Here is a 21,982-nt window from a genome sequence, read left to right as displayed (position 1 = left end):
ACCATTCCTCAACGGTCCCTCATGGATACCCCAAGGAACAGGCACATTGTTGTTACCTGGGGTCTGGATAGCAGTATGTTGCAGTCCCCTTTTAGTTTAAGGAGGACTTGACCCTAGTCTTTCTTTTCTCCCCCCCTCCTCTCTTTGTACATTTCCCCCCCCCCCTCTTTTTTTCTCCTTCCGGCCCCCTTCTGGGGTTTGGTAATATATACTTATCCACCAAAAAAATATATGTTTTGATATGCTTTTGGGCCTTGGCATTAGGCCTCCTTGATCTAAAAGTGGGAAATATTTGGAGCCTATGTATGACCATTTGCTATGGAATTACATGTGCTAAATTAGTTTATTTGATTATTTTTGATATTCACATATGTTGTTTGGTATCCATGGATGATTTAAAATGGAATAATTTTTTCTAAATGATTGAAATATTTTCCATTCGGCCTTAGTAGCCTGATTCAAAATTGGATTATATTTTTGCTATTATGTAAGTCTATGTTTGGCTTTAGACATCTTCTATTTGAGAATTAGTCAAATTATGATGTCTTTATAAGACCATTGTTTCGGCAATAGGTATCATTGAACTTGATTGGTATATATTTAGATGTCTATGTAAGACCAGCTTTGGCCTAAGAATAGTTCATCTTATGGGCTTTTTAAGTCCAGTTTTGGCTTAAGATTGCTTCCTTGCCGGCAGTGGAGAATCTTCCGACTGCAGTAAAGGATGGGAACCTTACTTGGATAAAGATTCCTCAAGCGGCATACCAATCACAAGTTGAGTTGCACCGTTTTGCTTTGTTAGGGCGGGTTAACTTCAGATTCACATCCATAGAAAGACTATGGGAGTATGTTGTTGCTTCGTGGGTGTTGAAGGAAGGCATTGTGTTGAAATCGTTGGGGAAAGGTTTTGTTCTTTTCCGGTTTGCATGTGAGGCAGATATGGTAGCAATCTGGAAACGTGGTCCAGTACGTGTGGATGTTCAATTGCTTCGTTTTCAACGATGGAGGAAGGACTTTAATGTTAATGAACAAACCATTACGCATCGCCTTACGTGGATCCATTTCCCAGATTTGCCACAGGAGTACTGGCATGAGGATATCCTTCTTTCAATGGCGAACACGGTAGGGAGACCGGTTGCTATTGATCGAAAAACCAAAATCTCGCACTATGATCACTTGGCAAGAATTTGTGTAGACATTGATGACGCACTTCCACGCGTTGAGGAGCTGTTTGGTGAATGTGATCAAGAGGGATCGCTGGATTCCTTTGTTTTTAAAAAATAGGTGATTTTTGAAGACCCTCCATCTCACTGCTCTGTTTGTCGCCGTTATGGTCATTGGGCAGATGTTGTATGGATAGGGGGAAGGAGAAGGAGGAAGCTTCAGAGATTCCTGGTGCAACGTATGTTTAGGAGCTAGGAAATAGAACTCGCCGCCGGCAAGAATCATAGTTTTTTTTGGGTGAATGGCAAGAATCATAGTTATCAAAGCGGGAAGGCGACCATGGCGTTTTAGAGGGTAAAAAAACAAGGCGACACCGCCATGGCGCCCAAGGGGTCCAAGGCGACCAAGGAGTCTGGTCGCCATGGCGACGCCTTGATAACTATGGCAAGACTGGAGACCTCGACTCCGGCAAGGCCCTCCACTAGAAGGGGCGGGGTTGGAGAAAGAACCTGCTTTGGAAGGTGCTTAGGTGGAGAGGATTCCATCTTTGGAACGACTCTCGGTACAGCAAGAAGCCGTTTTGGAAGGTGTTGTTAGGAATCCGGATTCTATGAGATTGGATGGAGGGGGTGGGGATCTCCTCAATTTCGGGTTGACAAATCTGGAAAGCTAGTTGAGATTGAGCGCAGGTCCTTGAGAGGAGATGGAGTTTCCTTTGATTCTGGCGACGTGGATTTACTCCCTTCTTCTTTTGAATCTCATGTGTCCTCATCTACTGCCTTATTTTTAGGAAGTGATGAGGTCACTTATGCAGTTATGCTAATAAGGAAGGGGTTTTGGATAAGGATCTTGATGGTGTAGCATCTGAACATTGGGGGGGGGGGGGGGTTATGGGTGTGACTCATGGGTCGGTTAGTATTAGTGGTGATCCACTTGTTTTGGTCCATGGAGCGGTGGGTGGTGATGTAAACCCGTTTCAAATGGAGATTGGCGGTGAAGGAGGTCACATCGAGGTGGTGTTACCGGCTGTGCATGGATCTCCCATTAATGTTTCCAGTAGGGATAATGGGAGAGTTGCTATTGTTCATCATGATCTCTTGGCTCCTAATGAAATGGATGTTTCTGCAGTTTCGTTCGTAGCAGTCCATCATAATAAATTGTTGCATGGTATAGGGGCGGGGGCAGAATCTTCTAAACAAGGGGCTCGGCGCAAGAATAAGAGGGGCCAGGAATTGGCCGTGTTGGATGAATTAATTATGCAGAATCAGGGGGGAGGGGTTGCCGCTCGTCGCCCAACTAGGAGACTCAATCCCATAAAAATCAATGAAGTGTTTATTCTGGAATATTCGTGGAATTTCGAATAAGCGTGCTCGTTCAAGTTTCCGTTTACTTGTTCAGGAGCATGATCCAATTTTATTGTGTTTAGCTGAGCCAAAGGTTGATCCTTTAAAGTGTCTGAAGAAATTTTTTGAAGCCTTGGGTTTTAGTTCTCAGTTCATTTATAATCAAAAGGAGGACGGTCATCCGAACCTATGGTTTTTTTTGGAGGGATTCTTTGCTGCCACTAAAGGTCATTCTTATGTCGGATCAACATTATCTCTTGCTCGTTTGTTGTTGGAGGGATGCAATGTATCATTTCGATGGTGCACGACTGCACGCTAATTGTCGGCGGGTAGTTCGTTGCCAGCTATGGTATGACTTAGTCTCTATTTCTGGTGTTAGTTGCCCTTGGTTGGTTTTGGGAGATTTCAATTCTTATATTTTCTCGCACGAGAAACGTGGCCCGGTAAGATTTAATGTGGTTTCTTCGGAAGAATTCTCGGCCATGATTGACTTAGCTTCTTTGGTGTCCATTCCTTTGTCTGGCTGCACTTTCACTTGGTCAAATAACAGGCGAGTGGGTAATGTTTGTGCAGTATTAGATCGAAGTTTTTGCAATGAAGAGTAAATGCTCAAATTTGCAGGTTGTACTCAACGTGTTCTTCCTCGGGGGTATTCAGGTCACTCTTCAATCATTATTTCTTGTTGTGAGGTGCCCCGTCCTCCAAATGTTCCTTTCCGAATGATGCGGTTTTGGGCAGATCATTCGGAGTTTAGAGATGTAGTTTGGGAATCATAGAACTCTCTGGTGAAGGGTACGCCTATTTTTGTTGTGGCTAAAAAACTTAAGCGCCTCAAGGGTCCATTGAGGGAATGGGCTAGGAGGGTATTTCCTCAGGTGGATGTTGAAGTTTCTCGTACTATAGGGTGTGTGGAGGAAATCCAAAATCGGATTCAGAGGGAAAGTTTCAGTGAAGATTTATTTGAGCTTGAGCTTCAAGCCAAGGGAGAGTATGATAAGGCTTTGTTGTTGAAGGAAAAACTTTGGGCAGAACGTTCCAGGGATAAATGGCTGAGGTTTGGAGATAGGTGTTCAAAATATTTCCATTTATCTACCAAAATTCAGAGGACCAGAAATGTAATTCGGAATTTACAGACGGAGAATGGAGGGGTTCTTACAGATCCTTCTACTATTGGTGTTCATTTGGCTAATCACTTTGAAGACTTCTACAAGAGTGGTGGATCAGTACATAGGGAGGAACTTCTCTCTCTTATTTCAACCTTAAATATCAGACGCGGATAACATTATGCTAGTTGCAGTGCCTTCCCCAGAAGAAGTGAAAGCCGCAGTGTTCAATTTGGACCTAGCAAGTACCCCTGGTCCAGTTGGTTTTTTAGGAACCTTCTTCAGAGTCTGCTGGGACATAGTCTGTCAGGAGGTATGTTTGGCGATCTGAAATTTTTTTAAAGGTGTCATTTCTAAAGGGGTGAATAATAATTTTATCACTTTGACCCCTAAGGTTGATAATGCCAAAAAAGTTAGTCAATTTCGGTCGATTTGCCTAAGGAATTTCTTTTTTAAGATTATTCCTAAGATTATGGCAACTCGTCTTTCTCCTCTTCTATCGAAATTAATTTCTGAAGAATAGGGTGCTTTCTAACAAGGGAAGATAGTTGAGTTTCAGATTAGGGAAACAATGGAGAAGGAAGGAAGATGTTTTTTTTTTTTGTTGTTTTTTTTTTTTTTTTTTGTTTTTTTTGGGTTTGTTTTTTTTTTTTTTTTTGTGTTTGTGTAGATGGGGGGATTAGAAACAATGGAGAAGGAAGGAAGATGTTAGAGAAGAAGGAGACAAGAGAGGGAAGAAGAGAGAGTTACGGTTCAAAGTTGTGTGTGTTAGAGAGACTTCTCCAACCCACCTATATTGCTCAAATAGAATTACTAAAAGTATTACAATCACCTCCCTAGGAGGTAAAAAAGGTAAAAAAGACATAAAAAGTTAAAAATACATAATAAGGGAACTAGTTAGAAGTCTCAGTTCCTGAACTACCCCTGATACATATTTACTATCAACTCTAACAAAAGATAACTTTCCCAAATATTGGTGTGGCTTCAGAGCTGACAAACATGATGTTTTCCAAATGTCGTAGGGGAAGCTTGGGCATGAAATTGGATGTTTAGAAGGCGTATGACATGTTGGAGTGGACGTTCCTGTTTGATGTTCTTAAGTTTGGATTTTCCCAAACTTGGATTGAGTGGATTAGGCAGATGATGAGGTCTACAAAGGTTTCAATCCTCATTAATGGTGGTCCGATTGGTTTTTTCCGAGATGGAAAGAGGTCTTAGGGAGACCCCCTGTCCCCTCTCCTTTTTATTTTAGCTGAAGAAGTGCTTTGTTGGGGTCTGACCAATTTGAGGATGAAAGGATTGGTGAAACGGATTCCCGAACCCAGAAACACCTTTACTCCATCTCATCTCGTGTATGCAGATGACTTATTCATTTTTATGAATGCTGATGTGAGAAGTGTAAGGAAGGTAAATAATTTTTTGGAATGCTATCAAGCTTACTCGGGCAAGAAAATTAACCTGGAAAAGAGAAAAGTCTTCTTGGGTTCTATTTCGGACCAGCGGAAACGAAGAATTAAAGAAGTGCTGCAAATTCCTGAGTGTGGTTTTCCAACTCGGTACTTAGGGGTGGAATTGTTCAAGGGCAGAGTTAAAAAAGTCCTTATCTTTCATCTTGTCGTCAAATTTAAGCTAGATTGGCAGGGTGGTAAGGAAGATTATTATCTATGGCTGGAAGAGTGGAGCTGGTGAAGTCAGTTATGAGTAGTATTTCAATCCATAATTTCTCGGTGTTTCTATGGCTAGAATCGTCAGTGGTAATGATGGAAAGGTGGATTAGGAATTTTATATGGAGTGGAGATGCATCTTCTACAAAGGCAGTCACGGTTCGGTGGAGTAAGTTGTGCAAACCAAAGAGCAAAGGAGGTCTTGGTGTTCGGCGCCTTAAAGAGGTTAACTTATCTCTTCTGGCTAAAGTGGCTTGGTATGTTAAATGTGATAAATATATTTTTGCTTCTTTCTTGTGTGTGAGATTTATTGCTTCAGATGGTTCTTTAAAAAAGGGGGTGAAATCTTCCATTTTACCGGGCCTTCGAAAAGTTTGGGGGTTGGTGAACTAGTCTGAAAGATGGGTTATTGGTAATGGGGAGATGATTAATTTCTGGTATGATCGGTGGCTGAATGGGCAGCGTATTTGTGATCTTATTCCTCTAAATGTAATGCTGCCAAGGACTTTTAGTGCCAAAGTTTCTGATTTCATAGAGGATGGGGCTTGGGTTTTACCCATGATAAGGTTGCCAGAGTTGCAAGTAGTTTGCAATCAAATTATGAAGGTGACATTGCCAGCTGCAAATTATGAGGATACAAGAGTTTGGTCTCTAATAGAGTCGGGGACTTTCTCGGTGAAATCAGCTTGGGAAAGTTTGCGGTTCTGCTTGCCACAGCAAGGATGGTCGCACTTGGTTTGGCAAAAAGGTGTGCGCCCAAGATCTTTGATTTTTTTGTTGGCGATTGTTGAATGGGAGTCTTCCAACTGATGAAAATGTTGTAAAGCGGGCAGTGCTAGGGGTATCTCGTTGTGATTTATGTTGTAAATGCCAAGAATCTGTTCATCACATTTTTCTAGAGTGTGAATTTGCTACCCATGTGTGGTTTGCGGTTCTCTCCCTTTTTGATCAGAGATGGACTGGTTTTCCTTCTATTGAGGAGCTGTTTTCATGGTGGAAGAGGAAAAAGGCCGGTGTTGTGCTCCCAAAAATTTGGCCAGCTTTGGTTATTCTAGTGCCGTATCAACTTTGGATGGAATGGAATAGACGGAGATTTGAGAATAAGCACCATAATCCTTCATCTATTGTCAAAATGATTCTCAAGGAGTTAAAAGATGTGTCATCAGTTGTTTCACTGCAAATCTCTTCTGTGGCAGATTTGTTGCTTTCAAGGAAATTATTTGTAAATATAACTAGACAGCCCAACAGGAAGATTATTGAAGTCTTTTGGCAGCCGCCTCTCCAGGACTGGTTCAAGCTAAATATTGATGGTTGCTTACTAGGTAACCCAGGTCGGGCAGGTGCTGGTGGAATTCTGTTTTTGTAATTTTCAAGGGTATATCATCCCCTGATCCCTTCTTTTTTGTCGATGACGAAGGGGGAGAGAAAAATTATGTGGTACTTAAAAAAACAGCTACATTGTGATTTGTGAAGATATGATTGTGGATAAAAAGGTTTTATTTTAGCATATATATATATGTGTGTGTGGCTATTGAGAGCAAAGGCTGTGTGTTTAAATTAGATGCCAAAACATTTGATATGCATATTCTTAGGGGGAGTATTAATATTGAATATGTCTCATATGTGTGTGCTATGATTGCTACAGAGGGAGAGAAAATGTACTTAATTGATATATATTTTGAATATATGATAGCATTCATTTGGTCTTCCATGCTTGGATACCTATGCGTTGATTGAAGGACAACTACATGTTTAAATGGAATATATTTGGTGCTTTGTCAGTAATAGCTTGTCATCGTAAAAATGGGGAGATTGTTGAGGCAAACAACACCATATGTACAATCTTGGATATATATTGATTTCATGTTTTGGTGATTACATTCTATTTGTGTATAAAAAAGCTATAATGCTCTTCCTAGTGCTTTAATGAGTATACAAGTTCCAAGCATTGAGAAGTGTGTCCTTGAGCCTAAGCATCATACTGGAATATATCAAGCTGTTCAAAAGAATTTGTCATGGATTGGTGGAGCCCAAATTGGAAGATCAAGTCAAGCTATCCATGTGGATTCAAGTAACATGAGACAAAATTGGAAGATCTTTTTTAGTTTTCTTGAATATATCCTAGGTGTTGTGCTTTATTTTGTAATATCTAGATGATCCTAGTATGTAAAGACCCCAATTGATCAAGCTTAGCTCAATCACCTATGGACCTTGGAAAACCTAAGATAGATGGCTCTTAGTGTAAACCGACTAAGTCAATTGGCCCACCAGCTCTGTATAGCGGTCGACCAGAGTTTAAAAAATAGATCTATTAGAGAACATAATGACTATTTTTTTTACAATTGGAAAATGCACTATAAATAGTGATTTAGCCAGTGTTTCAACAAGAGACTTTGTGGCAGAAACGTGGAAAAGCTGCCGGGCTAAAATCGTGAGAAATCCAACTGCCTTTGTGCTAAAACTTGCAAATCATAAGAGATACTGAGCAAAGAAGGCTGTTAGTTACAATTTGCATATCATTCAACCATTGAGCTATGGGCTACTGAGCAAAGGGATCAATCAAATGCGCTAGCACTTGCAATTCTGCCTATTAAAAAGGTATCTTGATTTTTAGCCTTTTGGTGATTGTGAATCACATTTTAGTGATTGGGTTGGTGAAGGAAATTGAGGCTCTGAACTTGTGTTGACTGTTTCTCCAACTCTGCAAGGAGAATGTGTTTAGGTGCCACTCCCCCCTTTAAACGAAGATTGTATAGGTGTTGCTCCCTCTTTTAAACAGAGAGTGTGATCTTGGGGAGATTTATGTGTGGGTGTTTCTCCTACCCTGCAAAGAGCTTGTGATCACAGGGAGATCTGTGTGTGGGCATTTCTCCTACCCTACAAGGAGATTTTTGATAGTGGAATTCCAATCCAGCGAGGGATTTGGGAGTGGACTTAGGACAGTATTGAGGCCATGCCAAACCACTATAAATCTTGTGTGTGGTGTCTCTGTTTTCCTCTTTATCTCCATTGTTTATTTCATTACATTTAACTAACAACGTTTGGAGATTTGAGATAGCTAACAACAGAGGGTTTGAAAAGAAATTTTGAATTGGTTCTCTGCTTGTACTGTTAATCAACTTCTACTGTATCATAATTTTTATATGTTGCATATGTTAATATTCAAAATATTGGTAGTATTTGAATTTGGTTTTATTTCATCGATCTAGTGCATCTGAATACCTGTTGTACTTTTATCTATATTTCAAGATATGATTCTATTCTCATAGAAAACTATAGTTTTCAAGTATTAATTATTTCTGCATCTGATCGCTCGTTAGGCTCTGCAGCCACTGAGATTTGTTAAATTATTTTTTATTAACTGGTTCTTGCTACTAAACACAATGTCAGAATACCTTTGAATCAGAGTCAGTTTCCCCTTATCTTTCATCAAGTTCAGGTCTACATGTGTAGTTCAAGCATGGTCAAATATTAAAATTTGAAGTGAACATAAAAGTTGGATAGATCATAGTTTGAAGCTCTCTCTCTCTCTCTCTCTCTCTCTCTCGCACACACACACACACACACACACTTTTCCCACTTCCCACTGCCTTCTTGTCACTACTATCTTTTCAGGCATTCTATTTATACAAGATTATGGACTTACAATTCATACTTTTTTTTTTATTTCATAATAGTTGGCATTCCCAAAAGGGCTTAATTCAGCTCCAGGAAGGCCAAGGGTTGCTCCAAATAGTCCAGTTGTTTTTGATGTGAGTTTGGAATATATACCGGGTCTTGAACTGGACGAAGAGTAAGGTGATTTACCTCTCCATTTTACTTTCTTGGTCTTCACCCACCTCTTTGCTTACTGGAGCTTGATCATAAGGCTTCCCATTATTCTTTTCTTCTTTTATGGTGTTTTTTTTTTTTTTTATGAGTGGGACTGTTTCCTTCTTGCTTGTATTTAGGATTTGGATTTAAGGTTCAGTTTCCTCTCTCAGGTTGCACTTGGTTTTATTCTTTCAATAAAATTTCATGAGATTAAGGTCCTGGATAATATTCTATGAACCTTTGTTTTTCATGGAAAAGAAGTATAGATATATGAATTTGGGATAAGATATGAGAAATGCTCCTTCATGCAGGAAATAACAAAGGCAGTTTGGTTTTTTAACCTTGAAAGTGATAATGGTATAAAAGGGTCATGTGGAATCTTAGGAAGCTGGGGACATTGTAAATCCAATAGCAATACTTGAATTAATGACCATATTACTGTAGCTTAATTTTTGGACTACAACTATCTTTTATCATCATAAAAGTTTGACAAATGTGATTTGCTTAAATTGGAAAAAATTGCCATAGAAAGTAGTTTGATGAGATGCAGGTCCTGTTTGTCAGCTGAAAAGAATGGATAAACTTAAGTAGCCCCAGAAGGAAACAATTGAATTTAACAAACAATATATGGATCGCTATCCGTCATGGCAGGTTGGTTGGAGCTAAGTCTTCAATGCTCACTTTGATCGAAAACTGTTAAGGTTGAGATATTTGTATCATTGTCTTCCCATCCAGTTCACTTGTCTGGGTTTGTACAAAATAACTTGTCACCCAATCCCCAAAATGTGTGGTTTATTACAGATACACAAATTGTTTGTCCTATTGAAAAGCATTGATCTATCTATTGAAAAGCATTGATCTATCCAAGGTTGAACTGAACATGTAGGAATAAGTGAGGGTGGTATGTTGGTAGAATCTGTTGCTCAGTCACCAAAATAGGATGGTCAGTAGGCTGGGTTAGAAACTGAGCTGAGATGGCCAAAGCTGGACATAAAGCATTAGAAGCCTTAGTACCAATGGCCCAGTTTAAAACAAACTTAGTAGATTAGATCTATGTGCTAAAGTAGTTAGCAATTGAACATGTTTGGCTTGGCCTCAGCCTTGTGCTATGCCATCATACCTATATTCTGTTTTAACAGGTCAAGTTAACTCTTTAGGGCACATCTCAAGCTAACCTTGATTCCCCCCTCCCTTTTTTATATTAAAGAATGATTCCCACTTTATTGGTCCATGTGACAAAAGAAACGTGGCACACCAACCAAATTGTCCTGACTGTCATAACTACCATCTTGCTAATGTTGGAACTATATCATCCAAGTCATACATGAAAATACATGTAACAAGGGGTTAAGATTACTTATCTGTTTTGTAGACAAACCAAGTTTGATGTCGGCAACGAGGTCTTTTAGATCTCTTTCCTTTTTTACAATTCCCTAATCCTAATATCGTAATATTTTTTGTCATTACTTCTAGATCGTATATACCGTATTTGTATATATTATCAAAATACATTATCTTGAACCACGCGTGTTGGGATAAGCTAAAAAAAAACTATTTCGAAAGCAAGTCAATGATGACCTTCATCTCTAACCAGATTGTGATCCTTTGGAATGAGAGGGGGGGGGGAGGATTTGATTGCAATTGAACCGGTAAAGAGAGTGACAGATCCGACGATTTATGACAAGGAACTATCGAAAGAAGACCTATTTATTCACACACCTACTCTTTCTTTGATCGGTAGTTTGACTGCCCTAACTATGGCAGAGTATTTCCGGGATGTTTATGAACAAGACGTACTTCTATTTATCGACAATATCTTTCGTTTCGTCCAAGCAGGATCCAAAGTATCCGCTTTATTAGGCAGAATACCTTATGCTGTGGGTTCTCATAACTACCATCGGGATAATGTTGGAACTATATCATCCAAGTCATACATGAAAATACATGTAACAAGGGGTTAAGATTACTTACCTGTTTTGTAGACAAACCAAGTTTGATGTCGGCAACTCAAACATCAAATATAACATCACGAACCTGAAATTATGTTGAGAAATTTAATGGGCTGAGTTGTATCTATAGACATTGTCCTTGAGATTGTAAACGTCCTCTATGGTGCAAATCGGGTTCTTGTGAATCAAGCTCCAAGATAAAACAATTTGTGGCCCCTCCAGTAGTCGTTGCACTCGCTTATTGGGCTTCGTTGAGACACATTCAGGTTGTGCTCAGTCAAAAACAGGAATGGAACAACAAGACCTCTCAAAACAATAAAACTACAAAGAAAGCTTGAGAGAAATTAAATACAAGAGAGAATGTGTACATCACTTGTATTTCTCATACAAAAGTATCCAAAAGCATCATCTATATATAGAGGTGAATGACCCTTTGGAGACACCATTCCCAAGGGATGTGTCCTTTCAAGAGAACGAAAAAGTTGACATCGGTTAAAACCGATCAACCTCAGACAGAACCAGAAACACACAAAGGCATTGTGAAACTTTATTTAAAAAAATACAACAGGTAATGATAACACACCATCTACCATTGCAATAACATCAGTTCTAAAGTAGCAACAACAACAACTCAATCTATCCCCAACTAAATAGAGTCGCCTGCATGGATCCTTGCCCTATAATCATCACTATTCGAGGTCATACTTGAATATCAAATGAGTTAGGATGTAATGTTAGTGGGATGATCATCAACAACGGATCCAGATCCTCTCCAACTACTTGGGCATCCAACTCTTCTTCGACCATCCATCCAAGGGCTCAGAGGACTTGGACACCCATCCTAACACCTAGGGATGTGTGTCCAAGTCCTCACCACCATTGAATGATTGGAGAGGAGTTGGAGTTGAAGTTGGAGAGGATCTTTTTCAATCAACAACATCACCCTCTTTAGAAATATATGATTGCTCGATTTGACTTCACGAGACCGACCATTTGGTTGGTAACACAGTGTAAGACATACATGCAATGGTTTCCAGTTTTCTCCTTTGCATAACTAAGAGAGATTTTTCTCTAGCCAATTGACATGCAATTAAAACATCAACTGATAAAAAGTTAGATCCTTTGTTCCTTTTAAGAAAAACAAAAAATGGGTGATAATGCTACTAGTATGCCTTTGACTGCTAGATCCTTAATAATTGCAATGTGGGAGGACTTTTCCAACCCACACCGATCGAGGAGTGGGAATCGCTTTCATCAATAGGAGGACCTGAATGGTCAGAAAGGAAAGCATAAAAGAAACATTTTCTATAGGATCCCTAAGGACGTGTTTGGTTGAAGGTGTTGGACGAGTCAAATCCAGTCGAATCTAGGTTCTTTTTTTTTTTTTTTTTTGGTTTCTCGAAACACGGTTTCGTGTTCGAATCCGTAGATCCACGCGAGTCCACATTTAAGGCTATATTGAGAATCCAATAGAATTCACCCCTTGGGGTAAATTCAGCAATAAATCCACATGAGTCCACCTTCTCTGTTTCTCTCTATCGCTCTCTCGATTCTTGTTCTCCATACCAGTCATCTTTCAAACTGGGTTTCTCAGTATGGAAGAACAAGATCTTACTTTACCTTTATCTTCTTCTCCTTCTTCTGCCCACGTCAATGGCGAGCCTTCATGTTCTGCTCCCTCCTCCTCCTCTTCTTCTTCTTCGTCATCTGAGACCGTGCGGGAAAAAGAGAACCCTAATGATCAGATTTGGGAAGATGGAACTACGATTGATCTGCGGGAATTTAAGAAGAAAGGAAGATAAAAAAAAAAAGAAACAAAGTTTCAAAAGAAGAAGAGACTTGGAACTAGGGATAAAAGAAAGGAGATTCAAAGAAAAGAAGACACATTGTATTCTACTCAATATAGAATTCTGTTTTCTCTGGTTTTCCTTCTTAATAAATATCTTCTCTTTCAGTATAACATGCTACGAATTTGGGAATGTACAATGGCTGGTCCATATCTCATATAGAAATTTTCAATCTTTATATGGTAGATACTTACTACTTAGCTATGTTTATTTCTAATGTCAGAGAGGACAATGGAGTGTTGTTACTTCACCTTCATATAGATTCAGGATGAATCCAACTGACAGACTCAGGGTAACCAAACAGTTTTATAGATGGATTTAGGATGATTCCAACTGACAGACTCAGGGTAACCAAACAATTTTTTTTTCTCAACTACGAATCCACATGAACCAGATTCGTATGAGGCAGATCCAAAATCAACTTACTCATCCGACACCTTCAACCAAACACATCCTGAAGGTCCTTACTTCACCTTGATGGTTATGTCATGATACCCTTTTTTGCTTTTGATGAAATAGAAAATCCATTAACTGAACATTAAAGGTACATTACAAATAATAGAGTTTGAAGGTGAACTTGTGAGCCTAGCATGCCATTCTAACGTATGAGCCGGATGTATGTACTGTCTTGGCTGTTTATAATAGATACAAAATTAAGTAAACTGAGACTAGTCTTAATATCAAAATGCAAATGGAAAAGTTTCCATGGCCATTGGTGATTTCCTGCATCTGTTAGCCAGTTGGTAAGTTCTACTGAGTCCATCCAAATGGTTAGGTTTTTTGCATTCTAGCATAAATGCCTCTTCGACCCCTTGTTGGAGTCTTCTGAGTTCTGTTTCTTGGGCAGTCCCTACAATTCCAAAATTCATTGAAGTTGCAAAAAACTTGTGATTTGATATAATAATTGAACCCCACCTTCTTTTCAGTGATGCCGAATCAAAGCTGCCATTGGTAATGAGCACATACATGGGAATCAAAAGTTTCCAACTCTAGAAAGGACATCCATAGGACTGGTGTTTGTGTAATGGGGGTGTAGATTGGATGTGGTATTGATCATTGACATCCACCGGACTAAGATGTAGATATCTTTCCCTCCTTTAAGACTGTCTTATTCCTGTGAAGCCATATGAGTACATTGTGATTATTGCCATGATTCTAGGAATTCTATTTCCTTAAGAAGGTGCGAAAGCCAAGAGAGCCAGCAACCTAAATTCTTTTTGTGAAAGAGCATAATAGAAGAATATGCCAAGTTGTTTCTGAATTTTCATGGCAGATAAGACATGAGATGAGATTGGGATTTATTATAGCCAGTTTAACCCGAATTGTTGATAAGCCATCAATGAGAGTTTTCCAAATGAAAATCTTAAATTTTGGGGTATATTTTCAATTTTCATACTCTGTTCCATAATTTATTGTTGTTATTCCTGACATAGGAAATGTCATAGAGATGTGCTGCAACGCTCTTAGTGGAGAGGATGGTATGAACTGATTTTGTTTCCTATTGGAATCTATGTTGTTGAGATAAGATAAGGAACAGAAATGGTTTGATCGAGGAAACCAAGGCCTCTAATGTATACACGTTTGATTTATAAACTCCAGATGTCGTTCTCATTAATTTACTCTCTTTAAATAGAGGTTACAATTGATAGTAACAACCTACCAACTTAATAGGAGTTAACCCTAGGTAACATAATAATAAACAGAGACGCAACTCTTATGACTCATTAACTTATGACTCATTCAAATAACCACTAACAACCTGCCCACTAACACTTGGACTGTATCTATTCAAACTACTAACAACCCACTAACACTTGAACTCTATCTATCCAAATTAGTTGATAGCTACCTACACCAACACGTCAACCCTCAATCCCATTCCATGCTCGACTCCCACCACAAACAATAGAAATGACACATAACACTCCTCCCCACTTGAAATTGGTCTTGTCCTCAAGACCCAAATTCTGAATGCTCTCTTACTCGTGCTCCATTACGATATCACCGTCCTCTTCGTCTTCGTAGCAAGCCTCAATGAGAAACAGTTTCTTGCATCGATGTCCTGGGACGAACCTCTCGTTGCAATTGTAACACAACCCCTTAGCGCGCCTTTCTTGCAACTCGCCTTGTGACATCCTTTTAACCGGAACCATTGCTTGGTTGACGGAATCTTTTTTGGGAGTTGAAGCATTTTCCTTGGAATTCGTTGGCAATGTTTGATTTTGGGATGAATAGCGAGCTTCATACAACCGAGACAACCCGATTGCAGTTGACAGGGATGTAGGTTGTTTAGCCTACACATCAGTTCTAATGGATTCTCGTAGTCCACTAACGAAACAACTAACCTGTCGCATTTGCTGTAGAGGCCCTGCCTTGGCAAGCAACTTTTCAAATTCGTTTTGGTACTCTTGTACCGTCCCGATTTGCCATAGCTTGGTAAGCTCTCCAAACAAGTCAAAGAATTGATCATGGCCATATCGGGAGAGAAGCCCCTCCTTGAAATCATCCCAAGAGATGGAAACCATCTCCTATTTAAGCAATTGATACCAGACTTGTGCATCGCCCTCAAGATGGAATGATGCTAAGGAGACTCGATCGGCAGCCGGCGTCATATGAAGTTGGAAGAATTGTTTAGCCCTACATAACCAGTTGGTTGGGTTTTCTCCGCCTCCAAAACGGGAAAAATCCAACTTCACAGGTCTAGGAGTATAAGAGTTGGTAGAACCCGTTTGGTGGGAGCCGTTATTTTCTCCTGTACGCTCATCGCGAACACGCATGTGGGCAGCAAAATTTTCAGCAACCTCATTAGAAGATTGCTTAGACATTTGTTCCACCCGAACACTAAGCTTGTTGAACATCTCCGTCATTTGATTCAAGACCTCCTTCTGGCTGACCGAGAACCCCTCCACGTTCTTCTCTAACTGCTCCACACGTTGGTCCATCGCCAGGCTCTGGTACCACTTTGGTATGAACTAATTTTTTTTCCTATTGGAACCTATGTTGTTGAGATAAGATAAGGAGCATAAATGGTTTGATCGTGGAAACCAAGGCCTCTAACGTATACACGTTTGATTTATAAACTCCAGATGCCATTCTCATTAATTTACTCTCCTTAAATAGAAGTTACAACTGATAATAACAACCTACCAACTTAATAGGAGTTAACCCTAGGTGACATAATAACAAACAAAGACACAACTCTTGTGACTCATTAACTTATGACTCATTCAAATAACCACTAACAACTAACAACCCACTAACACTTGGACTCTATCTATTCAAACTACTAACAGCCCACTAACACTTGAACTCTATCTATCCAAATTAGTAGATTCTACCTACACCAACACGTCACCTCTCAATCCCATTCCATGCTCGACTCCCACCACAGACAATAGAAATGACACGTAACAAAGGATGCCTAATTTACCAGTAGTGGTGAAAAGTTGATCATTAAGTGGGTGTGGGAAAGAGGGATAGACATGATGGATTGACACTAATGTTGGTTGGGAAGATGGCGCGTATAAGGGTTGTATTCCAGGATCTACCATTCAAAAGCTCACTGATGAAAGTGGTTGGAAAATGGGAACCTTGTAGTGAAGGAATCCAAGGATCTATCCATATTTTGATGTGTTGACCAGTTCTAATACGCCAGCAAACAATTTTCCTCAACTCCTGAAGAATTGAGCGGATGCTGTTCCAAGTCCATGAACCAGAATTAAATGAACTGAATGGGTTGAGTGGAGATTTGTTGTGAAAGTATTTTGCACATAAGACCTTTCTTTGCCCAAAGTACATCTGGGTGCTGAAGTAATCGCCAAACTAGTTTGAAGAGAAGAATTTTTTTATGTATCAGATGAGATCTAATACCCAGACCTCCTGCCCATTTTGGGTGATAGATTTTATTCCATGAAATAGGGCAGAAACCTTTTTATTACTGGTGCGTCCTCTCCAAAACGAGGCATTGATAGAGTCTAGTGTTGTACAGAGACATTTGGGAAAGAGGTAGCAAGACATTTGATAGGTTGTGATAGAGTTCAAAACAGATTTGATAAGAATTGTTCTCCCAGCTTGAGATAGGAGGTTACACTTCCAATCATTTAGTTTGTTTTGAACACAATGAATAAGAGGGGTCAAAGTGTATTTTTTTTTAGCGTTTGGAAAAAATGGAAGAGCCAAGATATTTAGAATTTTTTTCCATTATTAGTATCCCAAGGATTTTCCCGATTGAATTTTGGAAGGAGGTAGGTGTTGAAACTAAAAAAGATTCCACTCTAAGAGAGATTGAGTTGTTGTCCTGATAAATCCTCAAAGAGATTTAGGATAGCTTTAATGGTGTGAACATCTTCCATAGTAGCACGGTAAAAAAGGAGGCTATCATCAGCAAAGAGTAGATGTGTGATTTCTAGGGCAGTTCGTGCAACTTTAACAACTTTAAAAAGGTTAAGGTCTCTCTATACTTGAAATAGTTTGGAGAGACAGGAGAGACATTCCATGGTGATAATGAATAGATATGGGCTGAGTGGACAACCTTGGCGAAGACTTCAAGAAGGTTCGAAGAAATCAAAACAACTACCGTCAAGCTTGATGGAATAAGAACAAGGTAAGATAGAAGAGATAAGAGAGATCCAGTTGGTGTCAAAGCCTAAAAATTGAAAAAGGCTTTTGAGGAAACCCCATTCCACAAGGTCCTAAAAGTCGGTTAACCTTTTGGGATTGGTGTGTGGTTTGTGTGATTACACTTTCATTAAAAAAAAAAAAAGTAACCCATTTTCCTCTCTTTTTTTTTATTTTTATAACTTTTAGGTGGTGAAAAATCTCTTGAGCAATGATAGTGTTATTAGAGATTTGGCGACCTTTGATAAAAGCCAATTGGAATAGAGAAATGAAATCAGAGAGGAGGGGTTTAAGTCTATCAATCAAGATTTTTGTCAGGATTTTATAGGAAACATTGCATAGACTAATAGGCCTATAATCCTCAACCCGACAAGAAGATTATTTTTGGGGATTAAAGTGTAAGGTTGTGGTTTGTAGCAAACGGGAGGATGGAGAAAGAGAAGAAATGAGTGACAAAATCAATGATGTCATTTTTAATAATGTCACAACATTGATGATAGAACCAGTTGATATCCCATCTATTCCTGGAGCTTTAAAGGCTCCGAAGCTAAAAACAGAATTTCTTAAAGTGTCTTGATGCCCTTAAAGCCTATATGTGATGATAAATTCTTGTAACCATGCCATATTTTCTTAGTTGAACAGAATTTTGTTGAGTGTCAAGGATGTGTTAGAGTATGGGAAAGCATACCCACACTGACTTCATGGGATCATTTTTCCAAAAAGAAAGTGAATAAAAAGTCCATTTTAATGGGGGATGTAAATGGAAAGTCGAAAATCATATTTCATTCATGTTCGTATCTATTTAGGGGAACCCATATTCGAAAAATCGGTTTATGAAAACTATCCGATTCCATTTGAAATCTAATCGGATGCAGATACAAATATTTCAATTTCAGACAGGATATTATTTGATCCGTTTAGGTTCAATTACAAAAAAATATATATAATTAAATAATATTTTATAATACTAAAATGCCATTATCAATTCATGATGTATTACAAGTAATTAAACAAGAACTTAAATAAAAAAATTTATGAGGCATCTATGTAATTTTAGATATGACACTTCAACATCAACCCTAGTGGGGTAATGGATTTAGCTTTTCACCTTCATGTCTTCTCTAATTCTCCATCATTTGATGTAGACACTGAGAATGCAATGCCGCTCTCTCTAGACATATGACTCCACTCTATAGTATCTAATACAAAAGTAAATGGATAGTTAAAAATCCATATTTGATTCGATTTCATATTCGTTTAGGGTAATCTGTATTTGAAAAATCGATTTTTAGAAACTATTCGAATCCAATTGAATAGCTAATTGGATGCAATACATCTAGTGCTTTATTAAATTCAAATTCTATATGTCTACACCCCTAATTTTAAGATGCATGTGATTCCCACATAATGGTGTGGATTGCAAACCAAAACAATTTACCTTGGAATCGAATTGAAGTAAAATCAGAATCGATACACCATTTATTAATCGGTTCGGTTTTGGTTTTAAAAAGTGAAACCATTTAAACCGATTAGAACTAGAATGCTATGGAACCAATTATACATACTAAACCGTGAAAAAAAAACAATTAGTCTTGGTATTCTATATATGCTCTCTAGTGATTTGTAGTAGATTTACACTATATAAATTATTTTAAGGGCCCGCTTGATAACTTTTCTACTGTTTCTGTGTTGAGAAACAGTAAAAACAGTTTTTTTCGTTTCTGTGCTGAGAACAGCTTTTGTAGCGCTTGGTAAAACTGTTCTGGAAACGTTTCCGTAAACAAGTTCTTATACTGCTATCAATAATTACAGAATTGCCCTACTACTATTTAAATCAAAATAATATTTTTGATATTACAATCAATATTTCTAAAATAGGTTCGTTCAACATATTTATTTATTGGAATTCAAAAAATAGGTTTATTCCCAATTGAGCCCAAAGACGTCGACTCGAAGACCTAACAACAAAATCAAAACCAAAGGCAATAAAAATTGTTTCACCGGAACCATTTAGTAATTGGTTTCGATTGGGAATATTAGAACCGCTTAATAAATGGGTCAATTTTAATTTGCACCCTTAGCACTATGAATTGAACCGATTAACACCCTTAGCACATGCCTCTATAACCTATCCTGTTTTAAAACTAGGGATGAAACAGGGCCGGGTTGGCCCTGATTTATTTATTTATTTTTATGTTTTTTTTCCATTTGTGTCCTCCTATACATTAAAAAAATGAGACACATGTGATTGGGTATTGGTTAGTTTTGTACTCAATTGACTATTAGATTTTTTTTTGAGTTAAAAAACTTAGTCAAAAACTAAAAATTTTAACTGCTTTCGTTCAATTGATAATTAGACATTGTTTTGGTAAACCAATAGATAATTTGAGACAAACCCAAATTCATACCAACCAATCAGAGGCCGCCATGTGTCCCGGCCCAAGGAAGTGGGCCATGACAGAACCAGTGAAGGACCAACCGCAGGCGCCGACACCAACATCCACAGGCTCGAACTCCCTTGGGTGCGCCACCCTTGGGTGCCAACCCCCTTGGGTGCACCACCCTTGGGTGCCAACCTCCTCGGGCGCGGCCACCCTTGGGCGCCAACCCCCTTGGGGGCGTGGACCTCCCTTGGGCGCCAACCCCCTTGGGGACGTGGACCTCCCTTGGGCGCCAACCCCCTTGGGGCGTGGACCTCCCTTGGGCGCCAACCCCCCTTGGGCGACAACTCCTTTGGACGCGGTCTCCCTCGAACACGGCAACCACCACCATCAACAAGACATGTCCCATCACCAAGGACTCTAGGCCACCGCCTACCAATCACGTAGTCTGAACGGACTCATACATCGGGAACCTCATCTACCACGGAGATAGGTCTATCCATCAAGGATACCACATCTATCATGACACTACGTCTCACGAGAAGACAATCAATCAAGGATGAACCCTGCTACCCAGGAACTCTATCAACTGCGAGGGCTACTCTACATCAACTGGGACTCTATACACCGCCATGCTCTACTATAAAAGGAAAGCTACTCAACCCCATCAAGGGACATCTTAACTCATCTTGAATACTATTATTCATCTGTTTGCTCAGGAGATCTGACTTTGGCATCGGAGAGTCCTAGGCCGGAACCACACCGGTTCTCCTTTGTCATCCCTTGATCCTTTTGCAGGTTACGGCACTCGAAGGACCGCCTGACGATTTCTTGACGCAACCATAGTTAGTAAGTTTGGGAACGGCATTAATACGGGAACGGATACGTACGGTAGTCAAACGGACTATATGACAATAATACTTTTCAAAAAATCCGGTGCCATAATACGCTACGAAAATAATATGGTATGTGTTTAATACGTGTATAATATGGCTGTTCTGTAAAAATCCGGGAGCAAAAATACGGGTATATATTCACTATGTAACAGACATGTACACCTAATAAACATAATAATAGCATTTACTGATGTGCCTAAATATATAGTTTGATTGGTTAACAAGCCTAGAGATTCATTACATTCTTTATTGTAGGGCTTAGAATGACCAATCAAAAGGGGTGATTGAAATGAATATTGCTTATATCCCTGTTAAAGCAATAGAGATGTGAGAGAGAGAGAGGGAGCTGTTGGTTGGCAACCGATGACAAATGGAAGGAGAGCTAAGGTCCCGTGTGAAAGGAAGGAAGAAATGGCTAAATGGGTATGAGGTAACGTGAGATAGATGGTTATAAAAAAATAGTCATTTTCTTCTTCTGAAGCTTAGAGAATAGAAGAGAAGAGAAGAGCATAAATTAAATCTTAAAAAACTAAATCAAAAGACAAAGGTTCTAAAACACTACGAGCTAATCAGGAAAATACCTTAAAGAATTGCCGCTGCAATTGCCGACATGACGAACGCAAGAAGCACAGCTACAATCGCCGGTAGAACGGAAGAAGAAGACGAAGAGACAGAGACAAATGGAGAAGGGGAACTAGCCGCTGGAGAAGAGATGAGGGTTTGGTACGTGGTAGATTTTAGGCTTTTTTTTTAATCTAACGGTTAATATTAGAATTGGTTAACGGTTAAGATAGTTTATATATATATATATATATATATGTAAAAGTAAATCATCCGTTGTAGTCTAGTTGGTTAGGATACTCGGCTCTCACCCGAGAGACCCGGGTTCAAGTCCCGGCAACGGAAATTTTCTAGTCTTTATTCACCAAAAAAAATAAAAAAAAATAAAAATAAAAATATATATATATATATATATGTAAAAGTATTATACGCGTATTATACGTGTTTTATTCGAGTATTATATGTCGATACTTAAAATGCGCATATTTTGCCTACTCTGAAGTATTATATGCAATACGGAGTTTTTTTCATTCATACGTTCAGATACGCGTATTTACTAACCATGAACGCAACAGATTGGCACTGTCTGTGGGAATGACGCTAGCCATCATACCTACTAGCTTGTTCTCATAACCATTCCATGG

The 21,982-nt window shown here is 39.1% G+C and overlaps 1 protein-coding gene and 1 non-coding gene across 8 annotated transcripts in view; both read left to right on the top strand.

The window, feature by feature from the left end:
* LOC122656846 (peptidyl-prolyl cis-trans isomerase FKBP16-3, chloroplastic) overlaps window positions 1-9,324 on the top strand; it is a 45,106-nt gene extending 35,782 nt beyond the window's left edge. For 5 of the 7 annotated variants that reach the window (XM_043851517.1, XM_043851513.1, XM_043851516.1 and 2 more), the window contains one exon: window positions 8,952-9,324. In XM_043851517.1, the coding sequence (XP_043707452.1) occupies window positions 8,952-9,071 (120 nt within the window). In that variant the 3' untranslated portion in view covers window positions 9,072-9,324. The remainder of the gene's footprint in view (window positions 1-8,951) is intronic. The other 2 variants (XM_043851519.1, XM_043851514.1) reach the window with 1 other exon arrangement.
* Window positions 9,325-21,610: 12,286 nt separating this feature from the next.
* Window positions 21,611-21,683, top strand: TRNAE-CUC. Its single transcript has one exon. It is a non-coding gene; the product is annotated as a tRNA-Glu (tRNA).
* Window positions 21,684-21,982: the final 299 nt, after the last annotated feature.

The sequence above is a fragment of the Telopea speciosissima genome, chromosome 3, assembly GCF_018873765.1.
Source record: "Telopea speciosissima isolate NSW1024214 ecotype Mountain lineage chromosome 3, Tspe_v1, whole genome shotgun sequence".
In the NCBI taxonomy this organism is placed as follows: Eukaryota; Viridiplantae; Streptophyta; class Magnoliopsida; order Proteales; family Proteaceae; genus Telopea; species Telopea speciosissima.
This window is presented reverse-complemented; position numbering and strand designations above follow the sequence as displayed.